Source organism: Melanostigma gelatinosum, assembly GCF_949748355.1.
Source record: "Melanostigma gelatinosum genome assembly, chromosome: 4".
NCBI classification, from domain to species: domain Eukaryota; kingdom Metazoa; phylum Chordata; class Actinopteri; order Perciformes; family Zoarcidae; genus Melanostigma; species Melanostigma gelatinosum.
The window spans coordinates 22990899-23006769 of record NC_136637.1 but is presented as its reverse complement, the minus strand read 5'-3'; the positions used below and the strand labels follow the sequence as shown (position 1 = coordinate 23006769).

Genomic DNA, 15871 nt, shown 5'->3' with positions numbered 1-15871 from the left:
TCCCATGGCCACACCCTTGAGTGTGCACAGCTGAGGACACTCCAGCTGATCACCTCCTGCTGCCTGACACACCAGACTCAGGGCCCACTAATGAGTCTCCTGTCACTACATAAGCTCTGGCCCTGCAGTCTGGGGTTGTCAGGTCGTACCGTTTTTCACCCGCGGCAACCCCGTGGCGTCCTCTGCCCTCCTTGTGTGACACGGACTACTCTCGCCGTCAAGCTGCCAGCCCTCCGGTGTCGAGCCACGGGCCTCACACCGTCGATCTGCCACTCGGGTGTCGGACCACGGGCTCCACACCTTCACACAGTCTCAATAAAACCTGTTAATAGTAACTTCTGTCTCCTGTGGTCTTGCGTTTGGGTCCTACCTGTGAACTCCCACATAACAAACTCAGAGTTATCCAAAGTTGGGAGGTGAGGTTAAAGGCGTTTCTGGACTAAAAAATAAAGCCCTACATGGCAACAAAACACCACACCAAATTCCGTTTTTGAATTTAACACTTTCAGGTTTCTTTAAAACGATGTAACAGTTGCTTTTCCTCATATTTATAAGTTACTTTTGCAATTATGTATTGCTTACGTTTCAAAATTCCCATGAACCACACTCCACATCGGCATGAATTAGATCCACCACACTTATTTAAGAACTCTTCACTTTTAAAGGTGGTTTGCCTGTTATTAGATAATTTTAGTAAAACCAAATTATGACTGTTGTATTAATTCTATGCCAACTTAATCAGAATACACGAGGCTAAATTGCCTCCTATTTTATGACAAACTGCTGTTTTACGGCGCCTATTATGCCAGCATGGCTAGTGCCATCAAAGGAGCGGAGACATCAGCTGCACGGTCTATTCCAGTCCCACCTCCAAAGTCATCTTGGCGAGTGTTGAGCAGATGCAAGCACTTAGGGAGGGTCGAGCATGCGCTCATAACAGCCCTGTGCTCCACGTTTGTGTACGCGGAGCAGAAATGGGTTCGTATATAACGATTGAGCACCTGGTTTTTCATGAGACTCATTTCCCACCATAGCATCCAACCAGTTTAAAAAAAATGGAAGAAATGAACGTGAACTAGGTCATTTATTGGGACTGTAGACTTGGTTCAAAATTGTGAACTATTAACCTGAACTAGTTGATTTAACTTTTAGGTGGTGTTTGTGAACTGTGAACTTGCAAAACACTACGTCAGACAAAGTCATACTGTCACGGCAGTGCACATTCTGCTACCATGATACAATATACATTTGGGTGTATTTGGTATTTCTTTACTTTTGGAAAATAGCATGAATTGCCTTCTATTGGCTATCCGCACATCCTGGTAGTGTAGACCTGGGCGTTAAATCAATTGTATTAATTAAATCCAATTCATGGTTTAGTACAATGTTTAAAAATGAAAATCTATTTTCACTTTCACTCGCTACAGCTTCCCTGAGCTCTTATTAGTGTCCCTGCACTCTTTAAGATTGAAAGGTTTGCAAATAAAAATGGTCGAACAATGTATTTTAGGATAGCCAGCGTGGGTGTTAAGTTCAAATGAAGGTTTGTTAACACCAATTTGTTTGAATTTTATTTTTGTAAAATGTATTTATTGACTTTTCTATGCTTGTATTCAAATTTGATTTAAAAAATGTAAAGGTATTTTTTAGTGCACTTCAAATCTCGCTGGTCATTTTTTACTTAGAATTCTCTCAGAAGAGTATAAATACAATGTCCACTCCACCCTCCTGCCAACTTGCAGTGAATGCAAGTAATAGCGCACAGAATATGTCACGAAAAACTTGTCGTGTTAATCCAAGGGGTTAAAGCTGTGAGGGTAATAAGGAGACTATAATATAGGGAAACAATAATGTAGTTCATAATACAGTATAGTGTGTATTTATAATATAGTAAACTACAATATAAGGGACTGCAGGAGACAGTCGTCGGTACCTGGACACAACGAGGGGAAGAATCAGCATCTTCAGCATCCTCATCAGCAGCTCTCCGGGAAACTGGAAGTACTTCACCTCCTGCCAGGGTGAGAGAAGAAGAAATTATAGTCACAAGACATTTGAAGAGGAGCATTAGACAGATGGTGGAAAGGAACTGTTGTTAAATGATGAACAGGAACAAGACATTGTTGGGGCCGTTTGGAGAACTGCGGGAGCTGAAAATATACTCCCTTTCATCATGAAGGAGGAAGGAAAAGTAATTACTTTTTTCATCCATCAATGTATTTGTGATTGAACATGACTCATGACTTGATAAGAAACTGAGCAATGCTGAATCATCTCCTGAAGTGGAAGTCTAAAATAACCTACTGGACTATTTTCTTTCATCTTTTTGGGATATTAAAATTACATGTTTTTACAGGTCCTTACTTTGCCTTGTGAATGTATGGACCAATGACATCTAATAATCCTCTACTTTCACTCATGGAGAACAAATTTTGTTAATATTTCAATCTATATATATTTTTTTGTCTTCATTTTATTCAAGCAGTACAGTTTCTTGACTTCTTTTTTTGTGGCGAATATGTGTTTTCCTAGTCAGTAAGCCATGAAACGGTTGCTATCGGGGGGTTTTTTCACACAATAGCAGTTATTATTTTCTTAATGTTTCTTTGCATCAGAACATCAAAAGTAAGACTGAAGATGTATTTGTACTTTTGTGGCTGTAGCTCAGGCCGTAGAGCAGGTCGTCCTCTAATCGGAAGATCGGTGGTTGGACCCCCTGACTCCTCAAGTCCGCATGTCAAACTGTCTGAACTGGGCAAGATGCAGAACCCCAAAATGCTGTGCCATCAGTGTGTGAGTGTGTGTGAATGTGCATTACCGGTAGTTTATATCCTTGGTGGTCAGGTGGCAGCATCTGCCATCTGTGTATGACCAAACGGGTGAATGTTTACATGAAGCGTACAGGACTTTGAGTGGTCAAAATACTACAACTGCTATATCCATTTATCATTTACCATGTTACTATGGTGGCTATTTGCATAAGCTTTGATGCTAATGTACACACCCTAAACATTTCAACTACACATTGAGGCAATGGTCTGAGATTCACTCTCCTTATAGCTCACGATTTAGTCTACACCTACAAGTTGGGAAGTTGTGGGCCATAACACCGAAACAATGAGGAGAAAAAGCCCAAAACCTCTGAGCTGAACTAGGGAGTGATTCATCACTCCGAGCGTTATCTTCACGGTCATTTAATCCACTGTTGATGTATACATGTTTCCTCTGAGATGGATCTTAGGAGTGGACGTCCTGTGAGGAAAAGGTATTCATAAAGACAGATGACGCTTCATCGTGCTGCCGTCTGGCAAGAGATACAGAAGTATCAGCTGCCGTGCCACCAGAGCAGCTTCTTTCCTCAAGCTGTGAGACACAAAATTCATCCTCCACCCTCCAAATATAATCATTTTGTTTTTTTGTGCATGTTCTCATGTTCTTATGTAGCAAAATGGGACTATAAACTGCATTTTGTTGCACAACCCTGTTGTACAATGACATTAAAATGAACCGTATAACCTTTTAAACCTAACCAAATAGGTTTGGTGCCGACACCTTAATAAACGTTTCAAGGGCATAACATGCAGTAGGCTTGTCCTGTAGTACTGTGCACCCAGGCACGTGCACAGATAGACCCCTAGTGGTGCTCAAGCACCTGCCCTTTTGCCCTGGATGAGAAAAGTGCCCTTTCTGCTGGTGCCCAATTTTTTATAAATATAATAAAATAAAATTTACTTTTTCTGTCATCAATTCCCCCCAAATGTGTTTCGATATCTGACGGGGCATTTATTTGAGTTCTTGTGAGAATTTCGCCCCGACATGCACCGCGGCGCCCACAAGCCTCCCACGCGCCCCTCCCTCCTCCTCCTTCACTTCGCCTACTGCGCGTGCAGTGCTGAGCGTCAGGCTAAACGGCTGAAGCCAACTTCTTCTCTGACCCGGAGCATCAGACAGACAGGTAATGACAGTGCAATACCCCGACGTTGTTTGGTGATAAATTAACAACAACAATTAGCGCCGCTGAAAACATTACGTCGCAACTGGTCCGACGTTTGCTAAAAAACAAACAAAAAAAACCCTCACGAAATCCATGATTTAAAAGCCTTGCCCAGTTGTTTACTGACGTTTGTCATGTTTAATGAAGAGAGAGGGGAGAGAGGCAGGCAGACATTAATTATTTTAATTATTAAAAAGAAAGGTAGGTCTTAAGTTGAGCTACATGACAGTCTGGTGAGGTATTGTGGTAGGCTATAGGCTATTATTAGTGTAATGCTGCTTATGCTTCAACTGTCAGAAAACAGTAAAAACATGGCTGTGTACTGTGTTGTCAGCTTTAGAGAGATATGTAATGTCTTGATTATTATGCACAACATTGATTTATGTCATTTAAAAAAAATTGCAGCATAATGTCAAGAAAAGAGAGACTACAAAAACAGAAGGACAGGGAAAAGCAGCAAGCAGAGAAATCTGGAAGCTATAATGATGCTCCTCAATGAGATCTGCGAAAGACATCCACCTGACCTGGCCCTAGGGGATGCAAAAATGTACAAAAATGCGATTAACTTCGCATTCATTCTCTGCATGGAAATCACCACCCCAGCATTTGAAGTCACTGCTCTTGCATCAAATGCCATCAGCCCGTCTTTGTTTTTGTCTGGCCTTGTTTTTGCCTATTATTCATTTATTTATTCAATTTGATAATTTGAGTTAGTATTGGTTGCGTTAACAAAAATAAATATATACGTTGAAAATATCCGACTGTGTTATTTATTTATTTATCATTATTTTAATTTCATGTATAATTTTGGCGATGGGTGCCCTTTTTTTTGCTTGAGCACCTGCCCCCCAAAATGTCTGTGCACGTGCCTGTGTGCACCTGTAGATAGACCTACTTGGATGGATGAGTCAAACAAACAGGCATTTCAACCAGGAGATGGCTGTTGTTCTGTGAAATCAAAAGTCAACATTGACCGATTTACTTTGACTACTTAACTCACATAGGCTATATAACTTTACTCGCACATCAAACATACTTATTTTAACCCAAACCACCACGTTTAACCTAAACTTAACAAAGAGTTGGTAATGATTGATTGATTGATCTACTTTATTTCAGACTCGGGGTCCATAGAAACAAATACATAAAAAGACAGACAATAAAAGTACGTAGGCCTAGCAATGCCTTACAAAGAGACAGCTGTAGCAATGTCGCCACAGCTGGGACTGTTGTACGACAAAACTCGGATATACATTTAGCAAGGCAAGTGAGTGCCCACAGCACCAGTCGGCAAATGCCCCTTCTGGCCAGAGCTCCGGAACGTACATTTCATCAAACTCATTGCATTCAGCAGATACTTAATGAGAGAGTGTTGACAGCAGCATAGCCAGACAACAATTATCATCTCCTTTGTCCTGTTAAAGATGCTTAGTTTTTACACTGCCTGTATGTAAGTTAAGTATTTGGCCTGAAACCTTGTCTTATTATATAAAACAATATATCTTGAATCAATAAAGTATAAATCTGCTGGAAAGCATACAATAATGTAAGTGATTAAGCAAAATATGCATCATATGACAGACAGATGTTGATTGATTGACTACTAAATAGTTTTAGGGCAAGAAAACCTTTACCACTGACTTTCAGACACTCCCAAAGTAAGATAACAAGACTTTGTTGCCAGAACCAGACCTTATACTCAATAGGTTGTGTGCATTGCCAGAGACTATGTGGAACCAATGTTTTTGGTAAAGTGATCTTTTATATCACTGGTCAAAGCAGGTAGAAGAAGGTTATGATTATTAAAGGGAGTCAGAGAGTCTCAGATAAACACAGACGGGTAAACCTAATTTGAAAGGAATAGGAGAGCAGCCATAAAATAACAGATAAACCTCCAGTGACATGCTTCCGACATGTTTTGGGTGATATGTTTGACAGAAGCATTCAGATCTCACAGGCTTTTTGTGTATTTGTGTCAGTGTCCACTGGGCTTAACAACCTAACACTGGCATCCATCCGGTGCAACAGTGAACAGCTGTTCTCTACCGGCTGTGCTGTTCCATCCCTCTGCAGCCAGACCTCATATCTCCACTCTGTCTAAATGAACTTTGCAGTGTATCAAGAGTTTGAAAAAGCTTCTTTTCAGTGTGTTTTTTTGGATATCTGCCACGAGTTGATCCTGAATTTACTGTTGAGGTTTGAGTAAATTGGTAATATGGTTTGTGTGGGGCCATTGTTTTGTTGATATGGTAATTTGTTTGTGTCCTCTATTGATAAAGATTACATTGTGGGTGTTATAATTTCAGCTCGTTTAAAGTATCAGCTAAATGCAATGAGGTTGATGAAATGTACATTCCGGAGCTCTGGCCAGAAGGGGCATTTGTCGGGCGCTTTTATGAGCTGCACAGGGAGGGAGTTATCGGGTCAGACTCCGCACATGCTGTGGGGGGAATAAGTGTGCCTGCTGGTGCTATGGGCACTCACTTGGTTTGCGACATGATAATCCGTTTTTGTCATACAATTGTCTGCGTGTGGGCCACAGCACAGGGGATAAAGCTCGCCGCATGGTTGTTGACAATCTTTTGAAAATTGTGACATACTATGTACACAAGAGACATTGTTAGCAAAGCAAGACTTGAAAAAAGTAAATTCTTTTAATGATAACTTTAATGGGACACGGGAGTCTACAACTGACCGTGGGGGGTAGCTATTCTATGGAATAATAAGTTTGACTCATTGATAAATGTGGTCAGGCTTGGTGTTGACTGGTAACCATATTATGTATGCAGGTGATCTTGTGATTCTTAGTCCATTTGCGCTGGTCTTAAGAACGCTCCTTACTATTATGTACTATCTATGGTGTAGAACATGATATCAAACACAATGCCAGTAAGAGTGCTATCTTGATCTATAGAACCAAAGAGAACAAATGTCAAAAGGTTCCTGACTTCAAATTGTCTGATAACCATCTTGGTGTCTATGATAAGGTAAAATATCTTTTTTTTATGACAGAAAAGATGGCCGATGATGATGATATTTGTAGGCATGGCGTAGGATGTATGAACAAGCAAAGACTCTCTCACGCAAGTTTGGTCTGTGTACAGATGGAGTGAAGATGTCTCTGTTCAGAGCATATTGTACTCCACTCTACACTGCATTTAACAGTATATTGTTTGCATCTTGCAATAAATATTAATATGTTTTTGATCACTTTGTGTTGTGTCTATTTGCCTGTTCTGTTAAAAAAAAATGTGTTTCGAGGCACTGCTGGCCTTTCAATGTAATTTATAAATGCTTTGTAAGGCATAAATAGTCCTCACTTTCGATGAGGTCACACAATATACTTAATAAATGCTTTATAAGGTATAAATAGTCCTCACTTTAGATGAGCTCACATAAAACACTTTACTAACGAGTAGTAACTACCTTAATAAATCATGAATTAATCATGAATTGCAGTATTAATATGCATTTATAAAGCATATATTAACATAGTCCCTAACCATTATATATATAAATGCATGAATAATGTACATCTAAATAAGTTATTTATCATTTTCTAACACTTTATAAATGATCTTATTAATCATCTACAACTCCTTAATAATTGGTTTGTAAAATATCTAATACTTCATTTACAAATGTGGAATCCATCATTCATAAAGTATGAAAACACAATAAAACACATAATAGACGGGCTTATTGATCAAGAATGAAACATTTACAACTGTTGTTATGAACTGCATACTAATGAATTATTAATGTAGGAACAATGCTTTATAAATGATGAATTAAGTGTTTACTCATACTTAACTAATGCTTCATAGTGTGTAGTTATTATAAAGTGCTACCGCTGCATTATATTACACATTATATATTGAATTATTCTTGTCAAAAATGTGACGTCCGCAAAGAAATCTTCATAAAACCGTTTCCATAGTAGGTTTGCTGAGAAGCGCGATGGATTTCATCTCCATTGTGCCCATTTGAAATAGTTCCACTGCACATTACTGCACTGGGAAAGTCAGCTCAAAATACATTGTAACAAATAATCATGTTTAATCTCACAAAATACTTCCCTTCAGTGTTTGCCGAAATGTCAAATATAATTCTATTCAGGATAACCCTGACTATGACCATGTACTATCTGAAGTTATATTACTTTCTCACTGCAAAGCAAATTGAAAGGTTGACAGCCCTGAAACTGAATATGTGACAAAGGAAAGAACAATTCATGCCACGGGTAAAGGCCGACAGGGCTCTTGGGAAAGGTTACACTTGCAGCCACTGGATGACTGAATCCAGCCAAAGTCAGTCATAATCTTGAAGAGCATCTGCAGCAGTGCACAGTTTCACAGATAGGCATTGCGTCTGAAGGGAAAACGATGTTCGAACACATCAGTGACCCCAAGCAAAAAACTGTGTCAGTGTCGGCATGTCCCCAATGTCCAAAGTTAATTCCAATGAAAATTTGTGAGATGATATTGGGACAACACTTAACAGGCAGTACATATTCAAGTACACCAATTTTAAGGAATACATACCAAGATAAAAGCCTTAAAGATATCAGACATCTCAGAGACCCCAGTACAGTATTGATCTGACGATTAATACACATCTAAAAGTTGTGTATTGTAAAGAGCTAATGAAGTGAGTGTGAGGTTAGGGATGTGAGGGGAGGACGGTGGAATGAGGGGCTGCGGGGCGAAGCGGGTGCATAATGACAGCTAAAGAGCTTTTATTTTGGGCATTAAGCAGAGAGAGCTTAGTTTCCTGGATAAGAGCAGGATCACCACTCGCATACAGCGAGCAGAGAAGGTTTCTCCTGCGTGTGTGTGTGCGTGTGTGTGTGTGTGTGTTCATGGTACATGGTGACACAAAATGAAACATTAGGATGGAACTAAACAGAATCACTGGTAAAAAAAAAAAAAAAAAGGTACCGGTACAAGTTTGACTATGAACACACATTCTTTCATCTTGTTTCTTTGAATCATCACGAATAAAAGTGAGAATTAAAAGCAAAATAACTCACAGTGCTCAATTTACCTTTTGTCAAGCCCCGTCCCCTGCTGATACTCCGTCAAGCTGTCAGAGCTACCATGGAGCCCACACTGTCATTAACTGCACTCGCTGAATAGATATTCTTGAATTTTAGCTAAAAACAAAAAGGTAATTTTATAGAGAAGCAGGCAGAAGGGTCTACAAGAAGCATTCAAAGGATACATTCAGGATGTCAAACTGATTCATCAGTGAAAAAAGGCTAGCTCTATTTAGATAGAAGCTAAAGCCTTCAGATCACAGTGTAAAAGTGAACCACCACATCACCTGGTGAGCCAGACTGAAGACAATGAAATTAAGGAACAACACTGTTCCTGTAAAGCCGAGTTGGACTTTATTCACTGTTACATTCATTAAAGAGCAAAAGCAGCATGTGTAGACATTCAGTATACCTTTAATAGCTAGCATAGCATAGACGTGCTAACTAATGTAATGTTAACTCTACAGCTTTTAGCGTCGAAACGTAACATTTTAGAAACGTATATCTCCGTCCAATGTCTCCGGGTAACAAGTATTACTCTTACACAACGTTAAACGATGACTAGCTCCAAATCCACTAAACAGGCCTGAAAATGAGGAAAGTCTAAAACGATGTCATGAGAGACTATGGAGCAGAACCAGATAGGTTTCAGACCCTGGTCGGAGTTGGCTAATGCTACCCTATGATTGGCCAGTTTGTGTTTGAGGGTGGGATTTAGCGAAGGTTAATATTAACAAACTTTACATATTAAAATACTTGTGAATTTGAAGAAGGGTGACATTTTCTTTTCTTTGTAAAAATGTGTCATACAGAAGCTGCTGATTTAGGGAGCATTATGGTATGGGTTATTATTACCGGTATATAAACCTGAGGATTTGACACATGCCCTTTAAGATGAGCCTATATGCCTTTTGCTGAACAGCAGAAACTTTGGCCACAAGTGACAATTAAAGAGTAAAAGAGCATAGCAGTAGCTAGAGGTAGAAAGTAGTACATCTACTCAAGTATAGCATGTAAGTACAATTGTGAGGTACTTGCACTTGACTTGATTATTTCTTTTAGGGTATTTTATACCACTACTACATTTGAGGGCCAAATATTTTTTACTCCGTTAACTTTATTTTACAGCTACAGTGAATTTTAAGATTGTACTCACAACACATTTGGTTTTGCTAGACCAGTTCATAAAGTGTAATGCATTATTACAGATTAAACTAAAAGCAGATACAATTAGCTCCTCCTCAAGATTGAGGTACGCCTTAAATATTTATTATACATTATAAATAATGACCCAATAATATAACACTGACATGGCCCATTCTGCCTCATGACTACTTTTACTTTCGATACTTTAAGTACATTTTGTTGCTTTTACTTTTAGTCTTTAACTTAAGTAATAATGTTTGAAGCAAGGTTTTTACTTTTAATGGAGCAATTTAATAGTGTGGTATTGCTGCTTTTACTTGAGTAAATGATTTCAGTAATTGACGGTAGTAAGACAGTAGGAGACGAGCTTAAGTCAAACCACTAATACTGTTGTTGCTTCTTATGTAATCTGTGTTATAAATCTCTGACAGACTTCATACTGCCCATTAAGCATCACGACAAGACATGAATGTTTGAGGTATTCAGTTACATTTGACAGTCAATACAACTTTCAGGAACAATGACCATTGAGGCTATGCTCACCAAGTAATAGTAGATGCTTTCAATACAGCGCTTTGACAATAGTGGACTCTGACCTCAGTCACCTTTTGCCAAAAAGAGAACTGCTGCTGCTAGCAAGAATACTGGGATCCTCCATCATACAATTGCAATTCTAATTAATTTCCAACCACTTGACAAGGGTTTTTTCTTTGTTGGGGCTATGGAATATGTGGTAAATATATGAATAAGCAAGGATGGAAGCAGATTGGTGGCATTTAAAAGTCAATGTCAAGTACCTTACTACTGTTGATCTAAAAGTAGCTACTGCTCTAAAAGTAGCCTAACTTTGTAAATATCTCCAAGGTGTGTCTTCAACAACTGCTGAAATGTTTGATTGAATAAATACAAACCACAATTGTCCCCTGTTTCGACCGCAAGTGTGTCAGGTGCGTTTTTCACTTGATACGCGCTCATTTTAATCTATGCACCGTCTGCACCAGCTCCTTGCAGCAGTACAGATTCGATGGGTTTGGTAATGCATGCCTATCTCATACAGCCTATTTGCAAATGACTAGTTTGGGTGGTAGGGAGACCAAATAGCACAAACAAATCTATTCTGGTTGGTGAAGGACTACATTATTGCAATTTTATTTGGAAAACATCCAGCTTGTTGTTTGGGTTCTCGTCTATAAATCTGGATTTGTGTTCTGAGACAGTCGTACATTGCGAACAGCTGCTGATTCTGTTTTACTCGGCTATCATCCAGTCTGTTGTCTGTTCTTCCATCACTGTGTGGTTTGGATCGGCCACTAAACCGGACAAGAACAGATTACAACGAACTGTCAGGTCTGCAGAAAAAATCCTTGGTGCCAGCCTGCCCTCCATCCTGGACTTGTACACTTCAGAGTCAGGAAACGGGCTGGAAAGATCACTGCAGACCCATCACACCCTGGACACAACCTGTTCCAACTCCTCCCCTCTGTTAGGTGCTACAGAGCTCTGTACACCAATACCACCAGCCAGACACAGGAACAGCTTCTTTCCACTGGCCGTCACTCTCATGAACAATTAATCAGACATACTGCACCTCCATTTGCACTACTACCACCATTCTGCACTAATATCCCAAATCCATTGTCTATTCTCATTGTTGTTGTTCTTTATGTTCATATATATTCGTCGATATATATATTTATATTGTACATAATAGTTAAATATGTATGCTTAGTTTCTCTGTTCTACTTTGATGTCTTTAATATCCTTGTTTTTATATTTTTCCTGTTTATTTGTATAGTCCATGTATGTATGTTGAGATCAATGTGAAAACAAATCAATGCAAATACAGAATAATGATTTGGATTGACCTTCATAAAATAATACATTCATGGGATGCTCTTCTGACCAGCATTATTCAAGCACTATAAAAGCCTGCATAACATTTTCTTAAAGGAGAATTCTACATAATTCATAATTCCGATTGAACCTTCTCTGTGCAGAGAATAAATACTTTAAAGACAAGCGTCTTTTCTCAATGTTTCTTAATTTCAGTATCACAGAACTCACTCTGTACTATTAAATCGTTTTTTCCACCACACCTCAGTAATAAACATATAATTGAATTTGCACATTCTCAACAATGTGAACACAAACTGAAAATGATCAACTTTGTAAAGGTAAACAGCAATCTATGGTGTATTGCAATATATTGTGAAGGTGCAACTTGTAGTGGCCACTGAGTGTGTGTAACATGCAAAATGTCCGTCTGTCATCTGACGTTCGGTCATTTTACTTTCTCACGGCCTACTAAATCAATCACTGTCCTCTTTCTGTGTGGAGGCACAACACTGTTTAATAAAGATCAGCAGGAAAACATGATACAGATAAAAGCATCCACACCGTTTCATGAATAGTTTTAGGTAAACTAAATAATGTAAAATGCTGTTCATGATTTCAATATTCAATCAAACTATTATTAGTTAGATATTGTCTATAAACTGATATTTTCTGTTTCTGCAGTTGATGATGGGATTCTACAGACCCCCCCCCCCCCCCTCCCTAATACGATAATCCAGATTTATGTCATAGATTCATCCGTACATTTCTACTCTGTGTTTTCTTGTGTGGAAACTGTTCAGCATGTTTACATACCGGTAGTTGCATCGTTTTTTAATTCATATTATTTTTTTTTTACATTTGGGATAATCCTTCAGCATTTTTGCTTCTGTCTACACAACACACACACACACACACACACACACACACACACACACACACACACACACACACACACACACACACACACACACACACACACACTACCCTCTGTGCGCTCCACTCTCAAACACAGAGGGATCAGGCCTTGATAAATTGTCTGAAAACATAAAGGTCTGTGCCTCCTGTGTACTTTGTCATCGCACAGACAGGCACTCTCACTTGATATACAATTAGAGAAAGCATTTCACATGATTGGATTGTAATCCCAGAGCCACGGGCTATTTTTAGGCCTATTTGAGAATATGATAGAGCTTTACTCAGAGGGGTGATGGGAAAAGAAAAGTCTGCATTTTGTTTATGGAGCCCCTCCATAAAGCTGCTTGGCTGTATTTAGAGCAATGTGCCGAGGCTGTGGCATGTATTAACCTCCGTGTATTTACAGTGGGTTTGTTTGTAGCCTGGTTTTGTGCATAGATGTTTTCACACACCACACTTCACTGCATGAAACGCCAACTGGAGCATTTTTCAGCTTGTGTATTTCTATTTAGTTCAAAGGACAAAGGTCAGAAGGAAACTGGTAACACTGCTCACCTATTAATGTGAGTTTAAATGATTTGCCGACTCAATATAGCCATAGCCGATGAGACAAAAATATTTACACGCTAGAAATTTCTCATTTTACGCTTATAAACCTTCCAAAAATAAAAAATGCATAACACTCTAATCACAGTAAATGAAGGATTGCCAGTTTAAGGATACAAACACTTTTGTGAAGCCTTTAATGTGCAAAATTATTAGTGTTGGCAACTCTGATTTTGCCCTAGTTTCTCCCCTTCATTTTTCCCTCTGTAGAATTGCCGCCTTGCTCAATGGTTTTTTCGGCAGTGCCACGGAGGTAAACAATGAGGGTCTAAACAATATTTGGCTGCATAGCGTAACTTTGGGATAACTGGTTATCATCCGTCGAATACTAGACTTTTAAAATGTGTTTTTCTAAGCCTCCATGGCAGTTCTGCTAATACATACAGATGACTGTGGTATGAAAGTTAATTGGCAGACAATAGAGGCTCCTGTTTTTAAAGTAATGAATCACAGTGAGCATCACGTCTGCTTTTATTATTGCTGCAGGTATGCTGTTGTTGCTTGCAAGAGTAGATTGATGAAGGAAGTCTGCACTGTGTTACAATGTAACAATAACAAAATGCTATCTTTTGAAAATAGAAGCCAGAGTGATGTTCATCGATGTATTACCGAAATCACAAGTGTAAAATAAGATTTTCACAACACAGTGACATGGACATATTATCTGTTTGGTAGACATAAAAATCATTTTCATATTTCAACCACATTTTCACGTTGATTATTTGATCGATCTCAGCTATGATGTCCCCAAGACATGACTGAACTGATGACATCATCTGTGAGGTAAAATCACAGAGTATGAATTACTCCTCCCCCACGCAACAAACTTGCTGGATTTAATTTGGTTTATTTTCACTGTAGTTTAAAAAATGGTCTGTACGAACGGGAAATAAATCCCCAACTATAATAATGCAACACTGGGGCTCCCCGGTGCTCACCTGCTGTGCGGGGCCCTATGTACTGAGGCTGAGTCTTCACCACAATAGAGTTGGAGCCCCCTCAGCTTTATGTGACATGATAAATGAGGCAGGAAGGAAGAGAAAAAAGTGATGTTTTTTTCGCTTTTTTCACTTTTCAAGTATTCAAGAATTTGAACTATTTGGGCCTCAAACCGTTATTTAAATGAAACCATGGGAGAGGTTTAGAGGGATAATGTCTCGGGTGGAACTCCCAGCAACTCACAGACATCTAAAATGGGACACCAACAAGACACAAAGGGTTCTCAAACAGGGCATGAGTTGGTCTAAATTTTAACAAGCTTACACTTTTTATGTAAAATCTTAATCTCATGAATGCAGTGCTTTAAAAAAAGAGTATTTTCCTCTGAAATTCAATGGAGCAGAAGTAGCATAAAATGGAAAAACTCAAGTAAAATACAAGTACCTCAAAATTAGTTCCACAGTACTTGAGCAAACACACTTTTCATCACTGCAAAACTATAATAGACAATTATGTGCTTTTGGAAAATCTATTAAAGGGTGTCAACATGATAATGACTATAAAGCACAGAGGTCAGCACTGATATGGGGCCAAGTATCAGTGTGACATTGTGGGGGAGAATGCAGTAAAGCAGGAGAATAAATGAGGTGAAGCACGAAGTGTAAAGCCCCGCAGGTATTAGAGGCCATCTTCTGCCTGCATGACGCCACACTGGGTCAGGGGGAGGAGACAAACCGACCTGCTCCGTGAGGCGCCGCGTCCTCAGGAAGAATCCCAAAAGACACCCAATGACCACAGCCAGCACCGACATGATGAGGAGCCCATTCTGCTTGCAGACGTTCTTCACCCTCAGCCACACTGCGTCCAAAGCCATCGTGAGTCAGCTGTCCTGCGTCCTATTGGCAACCCATAAATGTTCCCAACCCAAAGCCTAAAATCCGGGTGCAATGATCACAACGAGGGCAAACAAGAAAAGAAACGATGAAGAAAAACTCTGCCTTGTGAAATATCCAATCCTCCGTGATGTTTTAAACCACCTTCGGCCTCAACATCCCTCTCGTCCTCTGGCTGCGGCGATCTGCACTGAGCTAAGAAGATCCACTCTCACTTTCCAGGCATCCCCTCCCACCCTGCTCCACCCATCAGCCAGGGGGGTGGAACAGCTGGCGACCATGTCCCCGGGGGTTAGCATCACCAATCCTGTTAGTGTGCTGCTGTAATGAACAGGTCTGAGGCTGGATTAAAGATCCATGAACAATTTGACAAAGGTTAGCAGAGCGGAGTCATTTCGCTCAGTGACCACAACAATGTCTAAAAAAACAGTACACGGTGGTTAATGAACTGCACACATTTAATGTTGTTGATGGATAAATCAGCAAAGCATTATTGAGGTGCAT

The 15871-nt window shown here is 39.5% G+C and overlaps 1 protein-coding gene across 1 annotated transcript in view; it reads right to left on the bottom strand.

Moving 5' to 3' along the window:
• Window positions 1-15348, bottom strand: part of slc1a7b (solute carrier family 1 member 7b) — a gene marked incomplete at both ends in the record, with an annotated part of 30168 nt that extends 14820 nt beyond the window's left edge. Inside the window, 2 exons of the mRNA XM_079266537.1 lie at window positions 1934-2013; window positions 15214-15348. Coding sequence (XP_079122663.1) covers window positions 1934-2013; window positions 15214-15348 — 215 coding nt within the window. The remainder of the gene's footprint in view (window positions 1-1933; window positions 2014-15213) is intronic.
• Window positions 15349-15871: the final 523 nt, after the last annotated feature.